Here is a 20,008-nt window from a genome sequence, read left to right on the forward strand (position 1 = left end):
AAAGAACCACATGCCCAATATTCAGGGTTATCTGCTCTGCATGCTGGACCCTCTTTGCCCCAAGTGATGGGAAGGTGGCAGACCGCCCTGGGCATGCCAGCCCAGCTCCCGGTGGAAGCCGCTTCTGCCTCATTAACAGTGGCAGCTAAGACATAATCGAGTCCGGCTGCAGGCAGAGAGAACTGCTGGAGCTCATGGGCGGCTGACAGGCTCCTGAACTCCCACTCGATAAGCATTCCTCTGAGCAGTCATCTTCTATGCGCGGGATGACCTAGAACAAAACCCAGCAGGGAATGGCCTGTTCCCAAACACAGGGACACTTCAAACTCGTCGCAGGCAGAGTCAGATGAGATGTAACCCTAATACTCCTGCTGCTGCAGGGACCCCTCAGAGCCACTTCTGCCCTGCGTCTACACAGCTGTCTTGCCGTGTAGGAGATCGTTTGTGGTAATACCCAGGAGGAGAAGGGGAACCTGCCAACTTGCTGCATGTCAGCAGCTCGGTCAAGTTTTACCAAGCTGGGAATCCTTGGGTTGGGGAGGCCCCCATCCAGCTCTGGTTCTGGCTGGAATGCCAGCACAGACCTCTAGTAATCCTACTGAGGCACCAGCAATGATACCCGTGTGACCTCACCAGCCTGCTTCGGTGGTCATGTTCACAACTGCCCCAGCTTTCTGATAATGCCAAACACTTTCCAGCTTCATCTGAAACATAGAAAGCAGGACAACAGGGGTGCCGGGATGGTTCAATCGGTTAAGCGTCTGACTCTTGATTTTGGCTCAAGTCATGATCTTGGGTCGTGGGATCAAGTCCTGCCTCAAGTTCTCACTGGGCATGGAGGCTGCTTGGGATTCTCTCTCTCTCTCCCTCTGCCCCTGCTCTCTCATGCAGGAATGTACTCGCTCACACCCACGTGCTGTCTCATGCACTCTCTTAAAAAAAGGGAGGGGGGGAAACAAGTAGAACAACATTGATCTGAACCTACACCAGATGTAAAAGGAAAAACAAAAGAACTGAAAGAAGCAGAAGGTGGAAAATGTTTACTCATGTTAAAAAACATCCAGTTTGCCAAGTAACTTGTTTGAAATCTTAGAATTTTAAAATGTAAACGTTCTTCTATTTGGAGGTGAGAGTTGGCCTCCAAAAGCTGCTTCTCCTCCCAGCTTTTTTAAAGGAAGAACTAGATTGTGGAGATGAGTGACAGAAAGGAAAGAAAAGGGCAAAGCCTCCACAGCCCCACAATACGATCCAGCAGAAGGTACACGGCAGCCCACCTAGCCAACCGTGCTCTGAATCCATTCGTTCTTTTTCTTTCTTTCTTTCTTTCTTTCTTTCTGCCAGGGACAGGAGTTGGGACAAGCTCACAAACTGTATGCCAAAGAAATGCCCAGGCTCATATTTCTGCTCCCACTGCATGGCGTAGGGAAGAATTGTAAACCCGAAGGACAGCCCAGTAACCTCTGGCCCAGATTAAAGTACAGTATCACGATTTCATAGATCAATTACAATTGCCTTGTAGTCTTAGGAACCAGACATGCAATATGCCTTTTTTTTTTTTTTTTTACTTTAAACAAACAGACACTATTTGATCAGCCCCCATGGAATGGAGAACTTGTTTTCATTTGTAGTCCATCAAAAGAATAAGACTTATCAGGTGGTTGAGGAACTGAACACAGTCCACTGGTAAAAAGGCTCCCTTTGATGAAGGACAATGCTGCCAGCCGCCCGCTAGAACCCCACCTGGGCTGACATTCAGCTGACAAGATGCTAATCAGCACAATCAGGAACACAGCTGTGCAAGAGAGCCTGGGAAGTTTGTTGTTGTATAGCAGTAAATTTTGTTCTGTTGAATGTCTATAGTGCCTTTCTAACCCACAGCCGATTTCCCCTCTTCCCTACCCCAAGTCCATCATATCTCACCTTATAATTTTGAAAATGCGGGACCAAAAACTTCTCCTAAAGTAAAACTCACATACTCCTAGTTTTAGTGATTCCCATTCTCTGGGCCTTGGACACCAAGACCCACAAGTTACGGACAATGATTTGTAAAGCCACATACATCAAGACATCAACTATACACTTGCCCAGATATATGTGACTTTCCAAGGGCATTGTGGCAAAGGCCAGCTTGTGTTACCTCCCAAATACACAACTGTCCCCCCAGCCTCCCTGACTAGGTGGTGTAGCCATGCGACTGACTGGATTCTTTGGTGGGTCATAAGGATTGGGACCCTACTGGAGATTTGAGTGTCATCAGGAATGCAAAAAAAATGGATGTGGGCAGGAGAGATACATTCCACTCCTAAGACTACCCCCAAGAAAACCTCCTATGCAGTTCCCAACATCCTCTTCCTCCTTGGTCACCCGGACACAGGTGTCAGGGTGACCTTGGAAGCCAGGCATTAAAGACAGCGCAGCCTGCATCAGACCAGACCCTGAATAACTTCGGGCAGCAGACCCCCTAGCCCCCTTTCAGCTCTGCCAATTCGACTTTATTGTGAACATCAACAACAAAGCACTATTCTGTCACAACTCTGAGATTTCAGGATTTTACTATTACAGGAGCGAATGTTTCTTTAACTAATACACATACATAGGTGCTGCTGGGATTCCCAATGGTATACATTCAATTTAGTTTTCATTTTGGGAAGGATACTTAACAGCAGGGTATAGATTCATTTAAAAAGCAATACCCAGTTCAGAGGTGGTTTTTTTCCTGGCTATCTATTTGCTTGAAAAACAATTAACATTTTCAACATTTCCAGACGCTGAGCCATATACAGAGGGAAGTAAGACAATCCGTGGTCTCAAGCTTATAGTATATTGGGAAGGCAGACATACCCTAAAAATACAAAGAAGTACATCATTGCAACCCCAAGTGCTTGAAGCAAACAGAGCATTGTGAGAGAGTCACAGAAGAGACTTAAGAGACTGGGGTTTGGGGGAGTGGAGGGACTTCTTGGGGATGGCACATGTAAGCTGGAGAACAGGTGGATAAAGTAAACTAATTAATTAAGAATAAGGAAAGTGGGGCACCTTGGTGTTGAATCAGTTAAGCATCTGCCTTCGGCTCAGGTCAGGATCCCAGGGTCCTGGGATTGAGTCCAGCATCAGGCTCCCTGCTCAGCTGGGAGTCTGCTTTTCTCTCTCTCTCTCTCTCTCTCTCTCTCTCTCAACAGCCCATCCCCATTGATTGTTCTCTCTCAAATAAATACAATATTTTAAAAAATAAAGCATATATTTTCAATGGGGGTAATAATATCCCCAAACAGATGAAAAACTGGGTTCTTGGATGGGGGAAAAGAGGACACCTCCCCATAGCAGTGGTTTGAAGATAATACAGTGAGTCCATTCAAAGGCCACAGCACATGGAAATAGATTATTTATTTGTGGCATTAAAATCTCATGGGGATCGCAGGGGATTAAGAGGAAGTATCTTAAACTGTCTAAAAAAGGAGGCAATAATAAACGACAGTCTCAGAAACACAAGTCTAAAGCCAATGGGAATCCACTGAAGGTGTTAGGCAGGGTAGTGCCACAATCTGATGTTCATTTCTAAAAGCCCTGTCAGAGTTATTAATATTTTTGTGCTAAGAGTTCATATTAGAAAAGTATGGAAACCTTTGTTCATTTTAGAAGTTATGGCTAACTGATATTAACACACTAAAATCATATAATCCAAGCTCTTCATTGTAGATTCAAAAGGAAAATGAAACTCAGAAAGGCTCTGTACCTTGTGTGTTGAGAATCATGCAATTATGAAGCAGCAAACAAAGTCTGAATCCTGTTCTACTTCCTTCATCACCGTTCCCCAAATCCTACTCTGTCCCACACATATCTACACTGTCCATCCGATTAATTTGCCTAGCTGCATTTTACATACTGATTCATATTTGACCACCCTTTTTACATGATATTTGAGTCAGATGAACAAAAAGGGAGAAAATGTAACTTTTTGCCATGCTCCTAGATTTTTAGGGAAAAAATAATGTCCTAGCCTTCTGCTGTCACTATTCTGAAGACTGTCAAGATCTGTAGGTTAGAAAACACAAGAATCTATTAGCTCTGTCAATTCAGGAGAACATGTAGGGGGAAGTCAAAGTTTTGCTCAGCTTTTGTTGTAACCACTGGCAGACGAGTCTCAAAAGGGAGCATTTAGTCTAAATTGAAATAACTGTCCCCTGGGTGTGAAGAGGAAACTGGAGTTCAGAAGAAGACGTCACTTCTCTTTGATGGAGAAAAAGGAGCACACTCGAAACAAAACAGAACACCAATGTTCATAGTGGCACCGTTCACAAGGGCCAAATGTGGAAGCAATCCAAGTGTCCACTAATAGATGAATGGATAAACAAAATATGCTACTTTGTAAAATGGCTTATTATTCAGCCTAAAAAGGACAATCCAACACCTGCTACAACCTGGATGAGCCTTGAGGACATCCCACTAAGAGAAATATGCCAATCACTAAAAGAGACATCCTGTTATGATCCCACCTGTAGAAGGTACAGAGAGCAGTATAATTCATAGAGACAGAAAACAGAATGGGCAGGGGTGACGGGGTGAGGGGAATGGGAAACGAGTTCTTACATAGTGAGTATAGAGCTTCTTGGGCGAGATGAAGAGTTCTGGAGATTGGCTGCCTAATGATGTGATTGTATTTAACACTGCCAAAACCTAGACTTAAAAATGGTTACAAGGGTAAATCTGTTACATCTATTTTACACTTAAAAAATTTTTTAAATTTTAATGAACAAGTTAAAGAAATTTTAAGTGTTTTTGCAGTAATTTCAGAGAACCTCTGTTCACATATATACACCCAATCAGAAAACAAACACCTAGGCAGCTTGGAAGTCCCCCAAGTCTGGGTTCATGGCCACATTACCTTTTTAAACCTCTTGAATTTGGTTTGGCCAACACCAGGGGAGCAGAGGTAATATGTGTCACTCTGAGGAGAAGCACTTAATGGCCAGTAGAAAGCAGAGCAACGCTATCCTTTCCCTGCCCTGGCTGCTCCAGAAGCTGGTGGGGTCAGGCAGAGCAGCTCTCTGTGTGGACACAGCACCCACGGTGAGCCAACCCCTCCCAACAACCCAAACTGAAGAGGCGGCCTGATGGGGAAAGACACCTTTCTTGTATGAAGTCACTATGATCTGGGGGTGGTTTGTTACCTGGGCATAATCTGCCCCATGTGGACTAACAGGGAGTATTCTAAGGCACAAGAATCTGAATTTCAGATTATATTAACAAATGTTCTTTAATAGTAAAACAAAACAAAACTTCATTTCTCTGTAACTGATTTCGGAAAGAAAATACACAATTAGCACGCTTCCTGAAATGTACAAGATGTCTGACAGACTGTTCGCAGTAAGTAAGAAAACTTCCTTCTTCCCACACGTGGTACCACATCAGAGCCTACGCATGACTCAGTGGAGAGCCTGTGTATATTTTGTTTGGCTGGCTGGTGATAGAGATGGGGAGCACATCGTAAATAACAGGCACATGAAACATTTCCTTCCTCTCCTCCAAGAACGGAGCAACAGTTGCTGCATCACACTTGGGTAGAGAAGCTGTGTAGCCGCACGTCCTCTCCCTTTCACCAAGTGTCAAGTTCCTGGAGGCTGCGGCCGATTTTCTAAATAAGTATCTGTTAATCTTCCAGGGGCATGAGGACTCGAGGAGAAAATACACAGGAGCCAGGCTCCAGCAGGTTCTGTGGGGGGGGGGGGGTGTTTAAGGACAAAGGGTTCCTGCCTCCGTCACTCCCCATCATTCCTCGCTGCAGGCAGAGTGACTGAGACCTGCGGCTACTCCCAAACATCTGAAAACCATTTATAAAAAACTGAGGTTACTACAAATAAAGACACTTTAAGCTGGTGGTTCATATCTTTAGTTCATGATGTAATTAGACACTAAAAGAGCAGCATTTGCTCTGGTGGGAAAAATCACCAAATAGAGTTAGGACACGGGTGGGTCCGCTCCCTCCTCTCCCACTAACAACCCAGGACATGTCGCTCCACTTCCTAGGACCTTATTTCTCGCATCCATAAATAAGAGAGATCGAATCGGTGTTTCCCAAAATATGATCTCTGGCCTAACTATGTGCGAATCCTCTGTGGGTATGTGCGTGAGGGGGACAGGGTCCCCCACAAATGCAGACTCCTAGGACCTATCCTTTTCCCACTGAATGCGAATCTGAGAGTGAGGTCCAGGAATCTGCAGTTAGAGCTTCCTCGATGTTTAGCTTCTTGGATCTAGACTTTGGGGACCTTTGGAATTGAGTGATAACAGCCGAACTGACCAATGCACGATGAAGTTTGTGACCCATACATAATACTGAAGAATCCCTGAGTCTTCGGGCTATGTGAGCCCATAGTCACGAGCAGAGCTGAAAACAAGTAGCTCCAACATGACTCTTTCTATCCACCCCCCCAAAAATGCATCATGTTCTAGAGTTCATCCCAGTGTAAAATCAATTATTAAAACCATTAGGCTATTACTAACTACTGAACACGATTTCCCTGTTTGTTACACCTTGTCACCGTGCTCTGCCTCAAGAGAGTCCAAGCCCAATCACGCCGTAGAGAACACATGCTAATACCGCATGGGATATTTTAAGGCCAGATCTTTACAGCATGTTAACTCCATGTTTTCTCGTAAAACTCTCTCCAAACATCAAAATTTGCAAAACAATAAAATATTTCTGTGCTGGATCCGTAAGCCAATAGGTGTGACTATTCTATATACACTTAAGCAGCAAAGGGACAATAAATACTTGTTCAAAGATGAAAAAACTAAAACACAAACATGGGAATGGAGAGAGAACCTATGATCATGCTCCGCAACTAGTAAGCAGGCGGCACTGATGCCCTTCCCGGAAGAAGTCTAACTCCTAGTTACACACGCACTCAGTAAATCTGGAACTAGCACCTGCCTCTTTAGAACTCAGGTCCATGATCTTTTCTGCAACACTGACCAAAGTTTTACGTACACTGGGAAAATGCAGGAGTCTTTTAAAAATGGGCACAATGACTAAAATGAGCTCTACTGGGGTTCGGAGATGAATCGGGACAGGAAAATAGATATAACGAAAGAGGAAAAATAGTTGCAGTTAACTATTTCAGTTAAACTTTCAGTTAAACACGGTAGATGGAACACCTTATTTTTCTCTCTTCCCTCCCAAATGTCTTCTAAAATAACAATAAAGATGATGAGAGAACTGGAGAGGCATCAACAGCAGACAAAAGATGTCAGTAAGTTTTTGGGATATGGGAAATGGATAGAAGAATTGTTACCAACTTAACAGAATTGTGCTTGCAAAGGGATACAGTGATGAGAAGGAAGACCGCATGGGCTGTGAAACTCCAGAAAGGCTTCAAACTTGGAGGCAACTGGTGCTGCAAGAAGGTGTAGGGGGTGAAGTTTCAGCTACAACAACAGATACCAGTTGAAATTACCTAAACCACAACTCCGTTGAAAAATAAAATTGAGAAAATTCTTAGAAAGTGTGAAAAAAAGGGGGGCACCTGGGCGGCTCAGTTGCTTAAGTGCTTGCCTTTGGCTCACGTCTCAATCCCAGGATCCTGGGATGGAGCCCCACGTCAGGCTCCCTGCTCAGTGAGAAGCCTGCTTCTTCCTCTCCCTCTGCCTCTCCCCCTGCTTGTGCATGCTCTCTCTCTCTCTCTCTCTGTACTAAATAAATAAAATCTTAAAAAAAAAAAAAAAGAAAGCAAGTATAAGAAAAAGTAACAATAAAGACAAGAGAAAAGGTTTTTAAAACATAGATGGTTGATCCAAAAGATTTACTAATTAACAGGAGTTCCACAAAAAGCAAACACATAAGGGGCCAGGAAGGAAATTATCAAAGAAACGTGAAAATAAACATTCCCCAAAGGGAAGGGCATTGACCTATTCAGGATCCGTGGAAAGCCTGGCATGCTGAATTCAAATAGCCCCGGCCAAATCACAGCATCATGAGACTCTGACTCAGTCACTGGCCTTTTGTGGTCCATGGTCCAAATCTGGCCCATTGTCCATTTGGGTAAATAGTTTACTGGAACACAAACAGGTTCATTCATTTATAATATTGTCTGTGGCTGCTTTCCTGCGGCAGTGGCAGAGTTGAGGGGGTGGCGACAAAGACAGCATATCCACGAAGCCTGAAATATTTTCCTAAGAGAAATGAAAACATATCCACACAGAATCTTGTACGCGTATGCTCTTAGCAGCATTAGCCCTCAGTGCCAAAAGGGAGAAACAACCCAAATGTCTAGCCACAGACAAATGGATAAACAAAATATGGTATCTGTATAGAGTAGAATATTTTTTGACTATCAAGGAATAAAGGGCTGATAAATGCCACCGCTTGGATGAACAGTGAAAACATGCTAAGGGAAAGAAGCCAGTCCCCAAGGCTTACATACGATGTGATTTCATTCATAGGAAAATCCAGAGTAACGAAATCTACAGAGGAAGAAAATAGATGGTTGGCTGCTTGGGGTACAAAGGGGTGGATGAAAAGTAGGGGTGATAGTTAAAGGGTACAAAGTTTCTTTTGAGTTGACAAGAATTTCTAAAATTGACTCGGGGATGGTTGCCTATAATTTATTATTGCCAATATAATTTAAAAATCCACCAAGTTGTATACTTGAAATGGATAAGCTCTGTGATATGTTAGTTATAGCTCAATAAAACTGGTTTTTAAAAAAGGAAACATACCAAAAAAAAATAGAATAATAATATACTACTTGGCCCACTGAACCCACTCCCATATATTAATGCTGACCACTAGTACTGACCATTAATACCAATCATTCCAGTTTATTAATATTGACTTGTCACATTAAAAAAAATGTAAAATGTAATAAAAGATCATGCAAGAATGATGAAAATAGAATATAAAAGAGAATAAAGAAATCAAACCATAATGGGATTCTAATGGAATATGAAAAATCACATTAACGGTGTAAGAACTATGGAGGTGACCAGTCTATGAAAAATCTCAAAGAACTAAAAATAGTTATCTAATATGAACATAGCCAAAAGCAAAGTGATTTTAGAGCACAGTCTATTTCTAGGGCTAGAAAGGTCATTCATTAATGAAAAGGGGGCCAACTGACCAAAAAGACAAAATAATCCTAAATGTTTATGCGCCCAATTATAGAGCTTCAAAATAAACAAAATAAAAACTGATAGAACCATAAGAAGAAATAGACAAATCCACACTAGCAGATGGAGACTGCAATATCCCTCTCTAAATAACTGATACACTAAATATGTAGAAATCAGTAAAGATACAGAATATACTCCCAATCAGCTTGATCTGGTTGACATTTATAGAGCAGTCCACCCAACCACATCTAGACTGATTAGGGAAACTTAGAAGACACAAATCTGTAGAAAGATTAATTCTTTATGAATAAACATAAAACATTTACCAACACAGACCATATTCTGGGCCATAAAACAACTGCCAATAAACCTAAAAGGATCCAAGTTATATCAGGTGTGTTCTCTGACCATACTGAAATGAGAAATTGTTAACAATGATACCTGGAAAATCTCCAAATATTTGGAAACTAAACAACTCACTTCAAAATATACATAAGTCATAAACAATGAATTTTGGAAAACAATGAATTTTGGAACACTGAAAAAAATTAAATTTAATTTAAAAAAATACATGTAAGTCAAAGAAGAAACCAAAGAGAAATTAGAAAATATTTTGAACTAAAAAAAAATGAAAACACATTTAGCACCAAAGAAAAATTAAGATCACTACACACCCATATTTGAAAACATAGAAAGTCTCCTATCAGTGGCCCTAGTATCCACCTAATAAAACTAGAAAAATAGGACCAAAGAAAATACAAAACAGAAAAATATATATAATAAAGATAAGAGAAGGAAGGAGTAAAATAGAAAACAATAGAGAAAATCTGTGAAACCAAAGCTGGTTCTTTAAGAACATCTATAAAATTAAAGAGCCACTAAGCAGATTGATCAGGAAAAAAGAAAGAATACATAAATAACCATTATCAGGAATAATAGAAGATATAACTCCATGTTATAATGCTATTTTAAAAATAAGGGAGCATTATGAACTACTTTATGCCAATAAATTCAACAACTTAGACAAAATAGACAAATTTATGAAAAAAAAACTACTAAAGCTAACTCAAGATAAAATAGATTACCTGGAGAGCCCTCTATTCAAGAATTTAAATTTGTGGTTAATCTTTATACTAAGTAAGCCAACTCCAAATCCAGGTGGCTTCCCTGTTGAATTCTACAAAGCATTTAATGAAGAAATCAGACACAAGCTCTTCCAGAAAATTGAAGGAATATTTTCCAACTTATTCTAGGAGACGAGCATTACATTGATACTAAAAACAAAGACATCACAAGAAAACTACAGACCAGTATCTTCCATGGACATAGATGCAAATATGTGAATCAAAGCTTAGTAAACTGAATCTAACATTTTTTTTTTCTTTTTAGAGAGAGAAAGAGATTGAGTGGGACACAGAGGGGCAGAGGGAAAGAGAAATAGAAAACCCCAAGCAGGCACCCCCTGAGCATCGAGCTGGACGCGAGGCTCAATCTCAGGACCCTGAGATCATGACCTGAGCTGAAATCAAGAGTTGGAAACTGAACCAGCTATGCCACCCTGGCACCCCTAACAATATTTTTAGAAAAGATAATATACTAATCACCAAACCAAGTTTTCCCAAGAACGCAAGGTGGTTAACACATGAAAAATCAATGTAATTTGCCATATTAACAAATGACAAAGGAAAATCCATGTGCTAATGAGATGCAGAAAAAGCATCTGATAAAAATCCAACATTCATTTCTAATAAAAGCTCTCAGCAAATAGAAGAATAAAAAGAACTTCCTCCAACCTGATAAAGGGCATATACAAAATACTTATACCGAGCATAATAATTAATAGTAAAACATCAAATTCTTTTTCCTAAAATCAGTGTTATTAAACAAGACATTGAAAATATCCATATTGGTGAGGAAGAAGGGTCTTTATTTTCATGACATGACCCTAGGTGCAGAAAGTCTGACAAAAAGCTACTGTAACTAATAAGCAGGTTTGGTAATGTTGCAGACTATGCCAAAATCAATTGTTTTTATATACTAACAAGGAATAATCAGGCACAATTTTTTAGAAACAGTGCCATTTAAAAGAGAACCAAAAATGTGGAATACTTAGTATAATTTGACAAAAAATATGTAAGATCTGTACACAGAAAACTACCAGATACTACTTAGAGAAATTAAAGACTGAAATAGGTAGAGAAAGATCATAAAATTGAATATTGTTAGGAGGCTAATTCCCTCATAACGCCAAATCAAATCCCTGCATGTATTTTTTTTTAAAGATTTTATTTATTTATTTGACAGATAGAGATCACAAGTAGGCAGACAGGCAGGCAGAGAGAGAGGAGGAAGCAAGCTCCCCGCTGAGCAGAGAGCCCGATGCAGGGCTCGATCCCAGAACCCTGAGACCATGACCCAAGCCGAAGGCAGAGGCTTAACCCACTGAGCCACCCAGGCGCCCCTCCCTGCATGTTTTTTTTAATTGGCAAGTTGATTCTCAAATTCAGACAGGGTCAACATTCTTGAGAATGAAGGACAAAAATAGAAAAATCATGCTTTCTCAGTTCCAGACTTACTGTAAAGTATTAAAGATAGTGTCGTACTAACACGGCAAGAAAGACATAGTTTCCCAGAATAGAGAATCCAAAAGACAGACCTGCTCGTATATGGACAACTGATTTTCCAGAGAACTGCAAAGGCAATTTAGTGGAGAAAGGAAAGCCTTTGAAAAATACCATGCTAGAGCGGCATCTGGGTGGCTCAGTCGGTTTAGCAGCTGACTCTTCATGTCCACGCAGGTCATGATCTCAGGGTGCTGAGATGGAGCCCCGACTCGGTTCCTCACTCAGCAGGAGTCACTTGAGATTCTCTCCTTCTGCCCCACCCTCCCGCCTGTGCACACTCATTCTCTCTCTCTAAAATAAGTAAGTTTTTTTAAAAATCATGCTAGAACAATTGAAATGACATAGACAAAAAAAAGTGAACTTGGGTCATCTTGTACCACATACAAAAATTAACTCAAAATGGAACACAGAACTAATGTAAGACATAAAACCACAGATTTCTGGGGTAAAACCTCCATGACCTTAGGTTAAGCAAGTATTTGTTTAAAACAAGAAGAAACATGCAATCTACCAAGACACGATGTAATAACTTCTGTTTCATCAAAATTAAAACTTCTGCCCATCAAAAACACAGTCAAGAAAGAAAACAAAGACAAGCCACAGACTGGGAGAGAATATCTGCAAATGATTCACTGATAAAAGACTGATAGCCACAATATATAAACAAATCTCAGAATTCAGTGTGAAAACAACACAGTAAGAAATGAGCAAAATGGTTGAATAGAAATTTTACCAGAGAAGATACATGGATTTTAAATAAACCCATGAGAAAATGTTCATCATCATTTATCATTAGGGAACTGCAAATTCAAACCCAAGCTCCTACTATACCTTCTTGCATAGCTAAAATGCAAGACTGACCTCATGGTGTTGGCAAGGATGCAGAGAAACTGGAACTCGTACATAGTACTAGTAAGAATGGAAAACGGTACAACCTTCTGCAAAACTGACATTTTCCTAAAAGCATAAACATACACCTACCAATAGTTCAGCTGTTCCATTCCCAGGTATCTACCTAAGACAGATGAAAGTGCAGGTCCAAACAAAGACTTACATATGAATCTTCATAACAACTTTGTGACAGCTAAAAATTGGAAACACATTGCCCAACTGCAGGTGAAAGCCTTTGGGCGACAAACTATGGTATATACATGCGACTTAGCACCACTCAGGAACACAGCATGGACAATCTCCAGATCATTAGACTAAGTGCAAAAAAGCCAGGTCAAGAGAATTGGGGAAGAGCGTTGCTACTGTATGATTACATTAGCATAAAATTCTAGAAAATGCAAACTAATCTATATTTACACAAAGCACATCACAGTTTGCCTGGTGATTTTGGATATGAGGAAGGGCGGCACGGAGGGACTGCCAAAGGTAATGAGGACCCCTTGGGGTAATGATGTTCTTGGTGTATGCATATGTCAGAACTTAAAATTGCATACTTTTAGTATGTGCAGTTTATTGTATGTTAATGATAACTCAAAATAATACAAACCTAACAAAAAAGTCACTTCGGGGCCATGAGATCTGAGGTGAGGAGAAAGAGTGGAATAAAAATTTGCTGTGTTTTCTTATAAGCCTGTAATTGTTGTGTTGTTTTTTGTTTGTTTTTGTTTTTTTTTAAATCATGCAGAATCATCCTGGTAAAAATGTAAATAAAAATAAAACAAGAGCAAGGGCTACAAGAGGATAATAAAAGAGACAAGAAAGACTTTCCTTTAAGGTCTTTAGTTGAAAATCAGCTGCTCTTAAAGGCACAAATTCTTTCTAGCCACCCTGTAACTATTTACTTCATTACTGAATTCCTAACAAAGATGCAATTTAGAATACCATAGTAAGTGAAAATGTTCCATTTTAATGTTTGAATGCGCTATCACTCATACGCCAACAAAAGAACATAAACTGCTACTAAGTGACATTTTTAAGCCATAGTAATGGACTTGTGCAGATCTAGCCACAACCTTCTCCACAACCTTGTTTATTTTTACAGTGGCTTGCTGCAGATGGATTGTAGAAATCATTAAGTAGTTGATAACCCCTATTGGTTTAAACCATTAATTATTTACTTCCTTACCTGGGAGCAATTTGAGCAATGGGATGAATTTGGATTCAGCTGATGAAATGAAATTGATATCAGTAAAATAATCAGTTTCAGAAGAGCCTAGAGTGAACTACCTTCCAATTACACAGGGAAAGAAAATTATCTTGCCAGTTAGTAATTCCGTTAGAACAGAAGAAAAGGAAAACAACCCCTTAAAAGCAGATATTCGGCAAGAAAAAATGGGGAAACGCTGGTGTTTGAAATAATTTTATTTGCATTAAGATTGTTCTTTGGACTTTGGGGAAATAGGGCTCAGGTAGCCAGAAACTCTTGAACACAGACCCTCCTTCTACTAGGGCTATGATATATACACAGAGAGCTCTGGTAACTCGGATAGTCATGCTTTTGTGTACTGAGGGCTTTGATTTAAAAATAGCTTAAAGAATGTATACATTCCAAACACTGTTCAAATCATTTGGCATTGGCTATGGTTTATAGAATGATTTCTTCTTGATATTAAATAACCTCAACTTTCTGGTCTGCTTAATTCACTGATTAGAAATAATGCCCGTGTGGTTAAGTGAGGACATTAAGCCATGTTCCAAGACTAGCTATGTCTGCCCATCACCCAGGTTAATTCTACAGGGGACTGTGTTCCGCCAGGATACAGAACCCAGCTACCACTTTAAACTCTTCTCTATCCCTTCGATGACATGTTTCGTCAGGCTTCTCACATGTGGAGAGCAGCCCTGCCGAATGCAACAAGAAAAACTCACTAGGAATTGAACAATAAACTGATTCCAACACACACAAAAGGCTCAAATCTGCTTCTATCATCTTTATCCAGAAGAAAGTTGGTTGAGAAGTGGAGCAAGGAAGAACAGGTATGTAATGCTAGGAAAAATCAGTTTTTCCGGAACACCGAGAGGCACTGACTGACCTGAAGGAGAAAACAGCACGCACACACACACACACACACACACACACACACAAATCCTATGATATGCCTCTTAGCACGTGCTTTGCCATCTTTGCTGGGTTCAATTATCAGATAAGTTATCAAAATCTCAAGGATAAGGTCAAATTACTGCCCCTGCAATGACATCGAAGTAAGACAGAAGGCTTTCTGTCTTGGTTTGGCTTAGGTGTCAACGTGCCTGTTAGCGGGGCTGGTAGTACCTTGGAGAACATGGACCAACACCCTCATTTTGCAGAAAAGGAAATGGAAGGTCAAGGGCCTTGACCAAAATGACAGAGATGCAGCCAGGACGGGATGCTACAGGCTTAAGGATGCTTAAGGCTCTCACCTCAGCCTCTCTTAGGCCCTTTCCTGATCTCCTTTGACTTTCCTTTTGGGGTCAAGATTCTGTCAGAACAGGTCACTGAGAGGCAGGTCATTTTTACACAGCTCTTTCTAACCCAACTACACAATGGAATCACCTGGGAGCCACATAAATTCTGACCACCCCGAAACTTCACCTCCCCAACCCTGAAGTGTTCTGATGTAATCCAGCTGAGGTGTGGCTGAACTTGGGGAGTTTCAAGAGCTCCCTTGGGCAATCCTAAAGTGCAGTCACCTCTGAGAAGACTTGCCATGGAGCAAAGCCTATTGGCAAAGAAACTTGCTAATCATTAAGAGGAGCTTTGCAATGGTTTTTCATACTCCAATCTAGGCAGGTGTTCCTTGTTGAAAATTTCTCTGGTTTATTAGGGTGTTCCCTGCTCCTCGGGTTCTAGCCAGCTCCTTGTTCTTCTTAACCACCACTGTCGGGTACACTCAGCCTCTAAAAGCTCACCACTGCCATCAAAATGACCATTAAGAGAGAGACCGGAAACAAGTTTCAAAACGTTAAGTAAAAGAGAGGGAAGGAAATCCACACACACACACACCCCTCCTCATGATTTGGACAAGTCTCCATAAGCAAAACAGAGGAAAGGGAGGCTATCTGGCGATTATTCCAGCCAAGAGTGTTTGGGCATTTTCCCAGAATTACCCAAGTAATCCCGTGAAAAAGGGAATCTATGTAGGCTACATTAGGTACAAACTGCCCAACTCGTGAGTTTTAATCAAAGTTACCTGACTCTGGAAACTGTTAATGCCAAAGACACCACGTGCATCAGAGGTTTGACTGGCCCCTGACCCCTTTCCTAAGCATCTCCCTCTGGGGTCTTGCAGTAACAAACCAGAACCCTGAGCAGACTGTGAATCCAACACTCTCCCAGGGCCCTTCTGCTCTGCCTTGGGACCTGAGCCACCCACTCCGGAGAACGCCCCAATTCCTACGCCCTTCTAGCTCGAGAAAAAAACATAGGAGCATTCGAGGGGGTGTGGTGAGGACAAGTCTCAGGACGCCGTCCAGAACCTCCTTTTCTCCACCGCCAAGGCTCCAAGAGCCCCGCTGTCCTGCACACCTTACAACGCTCCGCCCCCGCCACTCGGACGCAGGTGGCCCTAGGACTAGAATGTCAGAAGTTCACTGGTCCCGGGAAGGACGGAAGTGAGGAGGAGTGTCCCGGAGGCCGAGCCTCCCCCGCACCGCCAGAGCCTCGACCTGCAAGAAGGGTCTTCGCGAAGGACTGTCCGGAAGAGGTGCGGGGTCGCGGACTCCCTGGAAGAGGACCGTACCCTGGCTCAGGCGCCGTCTCCTCTCCCCGACTCTGTCCCGCCGGACGCAGGACCCGGGCGCGAGCGGGACGCCGGGACACCCCGCAAGAAGCTGGGCTGAGGCTCAGCGCAGGATTTGACCCGGGTAGCCCGGAGCTCGCCACGAGAGGCCGCCTTCGCCCTAACCCGTGCCACCTGTCCTCGCTGGGGTGGCAGCACAGCCCCGGGACAGGCCCCGGCTACAGCTCTCGCCGCTTTAGCCAGAAGTCTTGGGAGGGTGCGGAGGAACGCCCGACGCGCAGACCGCCTCACCTGTCCGGCGACGTAGAGCAGGCACCAGGTGCCGCCGAGGATGTGAGCCAGGAGCCTCGAGTGCCAGGGCGCAGCCGGCCGTGCCATGGTCCCCCGGCGGGGAGGGAGGGGAGTCCGGGCGAGACCCCTCCCTAGAAGCGGCAGCCGCCTCCCGCGCGGACTGCAGGGCTCAGCAGCCGGCGGGCGGACTGGGGCGTGCGCCTGTGGGGCTGGGCTGGGTTGGGCTGGGCTGCGCTGCGCTCCGCTCGGCCGCGCGTCCTCTGAGCCGCCCTGCGGCCGCCGAGCCCCGCTGCTTTGAATGGGAGCGCGTGCGCTGGGGGCGGGGGCGTTATTTGTGAATGTGCTGCTTGTCTTGGCTCGGGATGGTTTGCGCTCCAACCCCCCCCTCCCGGCACCCCCTCTGGCTCCTGCTCCTCCCCTCCTGTGTCAGCCCAGCAAAGGCGGGGAGCGCAGACACCCAGCCGCCCCGGCAGCGACTGCGTGCGCCTTTCGGGAAACCCGAGCGGGGCTAAGCGCTGGCTTCTATTTATTTATTCTTTTTAAAGGGAGGGTCTCGCACTGCACACCTTGGACGCGTGTGGAATCCGACCCTGCCTGCCCCGGGAGAATACTGGATGAGAGGGAGAGGCTCTCCCCTGACGCTGGCGCTCTCCCCGGAACGAGTCTCCGGGGCCATTCCCTGCGCGCTGTCCCTGGAGCTTGGCGCGCTGCAGCCGCCCTGGAAACCACGCAAGGCCCTCAAGGGACGGGGGATGTGGGGGCGATGATTAAGAAACTCTACCCCCACACAATGCGCCGCACTAAACATAATGGTGTGTTGCCCGTGGAGACCCATCCTCTGAGTACGCAGAGAGATGCTCCCGTGGAGTTACTGTTTTGCAACCTGAGTCTGGGGGAAGAGGACTTCGCTCGAGAGCGCCCGGGCCCCAGCACAGCTGGGTTGGGACGCAGTGAAACAAGAGCCAGCATCACCCATAAGGAGCCCAAGAAATGGGTTCAGTGAAGCTGACTTCGCTTGTCTTCATGTGCCAGTGATTTTCTGGGGCAAGCCAGAGCACTCTCCCCCTTGTCCACTGCGGGTCGTGTTCTTATTAATTAGGCTGGAGGCTTTCACGCTTTCTCTGTAACAGAAAGCAAACTTCATGCCCTTTGGAGCTCTTTGCCATTGGGACCCAGGCTGATTTCTTCCTGAAAACCTAATGAGCCAGTCTCCCAAAGCATATTTATGAGAAAGTAAATCCCCCACCCTTCTCCCAACCTTCTTGCAGGCCACTCCACCCCTCCGGAACCTTGGCAGTAGAGCTTACAGAGGCGGGGAGCTGGCCCCACTTCAGTAAACCCTACGATAAGAGGATTCAGCGCAGCGCTCGTGAAACAGCTTTTGTGAAGTTCCCACGTGCGTGCGTTGGGATGAGCCCAGCATAAAATGAAGACGCCGCCATACTCCCTAGCAACCATTCATTCAAGCCACGTATTCTTAAAGACAAGCGCTGGGCTTAAGCGCCCTAGCCCATGAGTGACCTAGACAGATTTGGATCTTGCCCATTTTAATTGCATGAAAAGACTGGACGCAAACTGCCTGCTGACCACAAGAGGCATAGTCAGGGTAGAAATGCCTATAGGAAGTGAATGTTTAACATGTGTCAGCATGAGGGTTTGCGTCCAGAATAGGGTGATTTTTTTTTTTTTTTAAACTGGTAAAGAGTCAAGGAGCTGCTTCTCAGAATTCACCTATTTACTCATTGTCTGTGTATTACCTGAGTTCTCAAAAAAATCAGAGGTGAAAAAGAAAAAAATAAAATCCCTCTTTGAACTTAGAATGCCAGAAAGTCAAAGCTTGAAGTTCAAAACCTTGAAATTTGTCTTAAGGATTATAGGCCAGGTTTTCAGCCTCAGTTGGTAAAGAGGAAAGGGTAAGATATTTAAAGACAAGATACCAAACACAAAAAGGAACAAAGGCCACAGAGGCTGGAAATAGGAAAGTGTTCTGTGGAGGATTGCAAATGGCTTGTCTTGCTAGGATGTTTGAGCCACAGGTTAAGCAAAAAAAGGCAAGGCACTTTGCTTGGTGGGGTGGTGGTCCTAACATGATGGGGTGGGAGAAAGGAAAGCACCAGGGTAGAAGATAAAAGGGAAGCCGCATTGGTATACCAGGCAGCATTAGCTGAATTAAACCTTTAAACTGTCCTCCAGATAGGTAGAGCTGTACCCTCAGTGGCTATACTATCGGGATTGGAGCCAGACCTAGAGGGGCACACAGGAACAGTATTTTGGGCACTGGAAGAGAACTCTGGCCCAACTGTATATCCCAATCCCAGAGAGCTTGGTTCTCTAGCTCAAAAGGCACATTTTTATTTTTAAATAAGTGAACAGACTAAGGCCCAGAAAAGTTAGGTGACTTGTCCATTGTCTCATTTAAGAAGTTTATGAATTTGTTCTCACCTCCTTGTGACAGAATAAAAAAGAAAGAAAGAGAAAAAGAAGGGGAGCTTCTATGCCTTGAATGAGGTAACAGAAGGAAACAGGAATTTAAATTAATGGGCCAGTTAAGTATAAGGTAAAGAGGGTAGTTAGCCCAAAAGGAGGGAGACCAGCTAAGACAATGCTGCTGTAAACCACCCACAAGGTGATGAAGGCTTCCATTACCAGAGGGGCACTCCAGCTACCAGAGAACAAAGTTGGTGTTTGGAAAGCCATACAAGAGAAGGCAAACATTATTAGTTCTGTGTGTGAAGATGGCACTTCCGTAGAACATCTCCATACCAGAGGCTCAACTCCAAATCCTTGAACACCAAACTCCAATGTTAACAAATAGTCTGATTTTGTTGACTTCCACCATTTGTTTAAAAATGTATACATTCTTTTTTTGAAGATTTTTTTTATTTACTTGAGAGAGAGAGAGTGAGAGAGCATCAGAGGGGAGAGGGTCAGAGGGAGAAGCAGACTCCCCACTGAGCTGGGAGCCCAATGTGGGACTTGATCCCAGGACTCCAGGATCATGACCTGAGCCAAAGGCAGTCCCTCAACCAACTGAGCCACCCAGACACCCAAAAATCTATAAATTCTTAAACTATTTCCAACCAATATTACTGATAGTATAAGAAATAATTGAGGGAATCATTATCCACTGAAGATCAAGTTTCTTTGATACTGCATAAAACACAGGGAGGGTGTTTTAAAACAGATGTCTTTGCTTAACATCTTAATAACCTCACTGTAACAAAAGGACTAAGAACTGCCACATTCCTCCGGTCTTGGAATCCACACAGACTATCTGAAGACGCCTGCCACCACCATTGGCTCTTCTTCTCACGC

The 20,008-nt window shown here is 43.4% G+C and overlaps 1 protein-coding gene across 1 annotated transcript in view; it reads right to left on the reverse strand.

The window, feature by feature from the left end:
• Nucleotides 1-16,970, reverse strand: part of ADAMTSL1 (ADAMTS like 1) — a 908,570-nt gene extending 891,600 nt beyond the window's left edge. The window contains exon 1 of the mRNA XM_059141548.1: nucleotides 16,694-16,970. Coding sequence (XP_058997531.1) covers nucleotides 16,694-16,780 — 87 coding nt within the window. The 5' untranslated portion in view covers nucleotides 16,781-16,970. The remainder of the gene's footprint in view (nucleotides 1-16,693) is intronic.
• Nucleotides 16,971-20,008: the final 3,038 nt, after the last annotated feature.

The sequence above is a fragment of the Mustela lutreola genome, chromosome 12, assembly GCF_030435805.1.
Source record: "Mustela lutreola isolate mMusLut2 chromosome 12, mMusLut2.pri, whole genome shotgun sequence".
NCBI lineage: Eukaryota > Metazoa > Chordata > Mammalia > Carnivora > Mustelidae > Mustela > Mustela lutreola.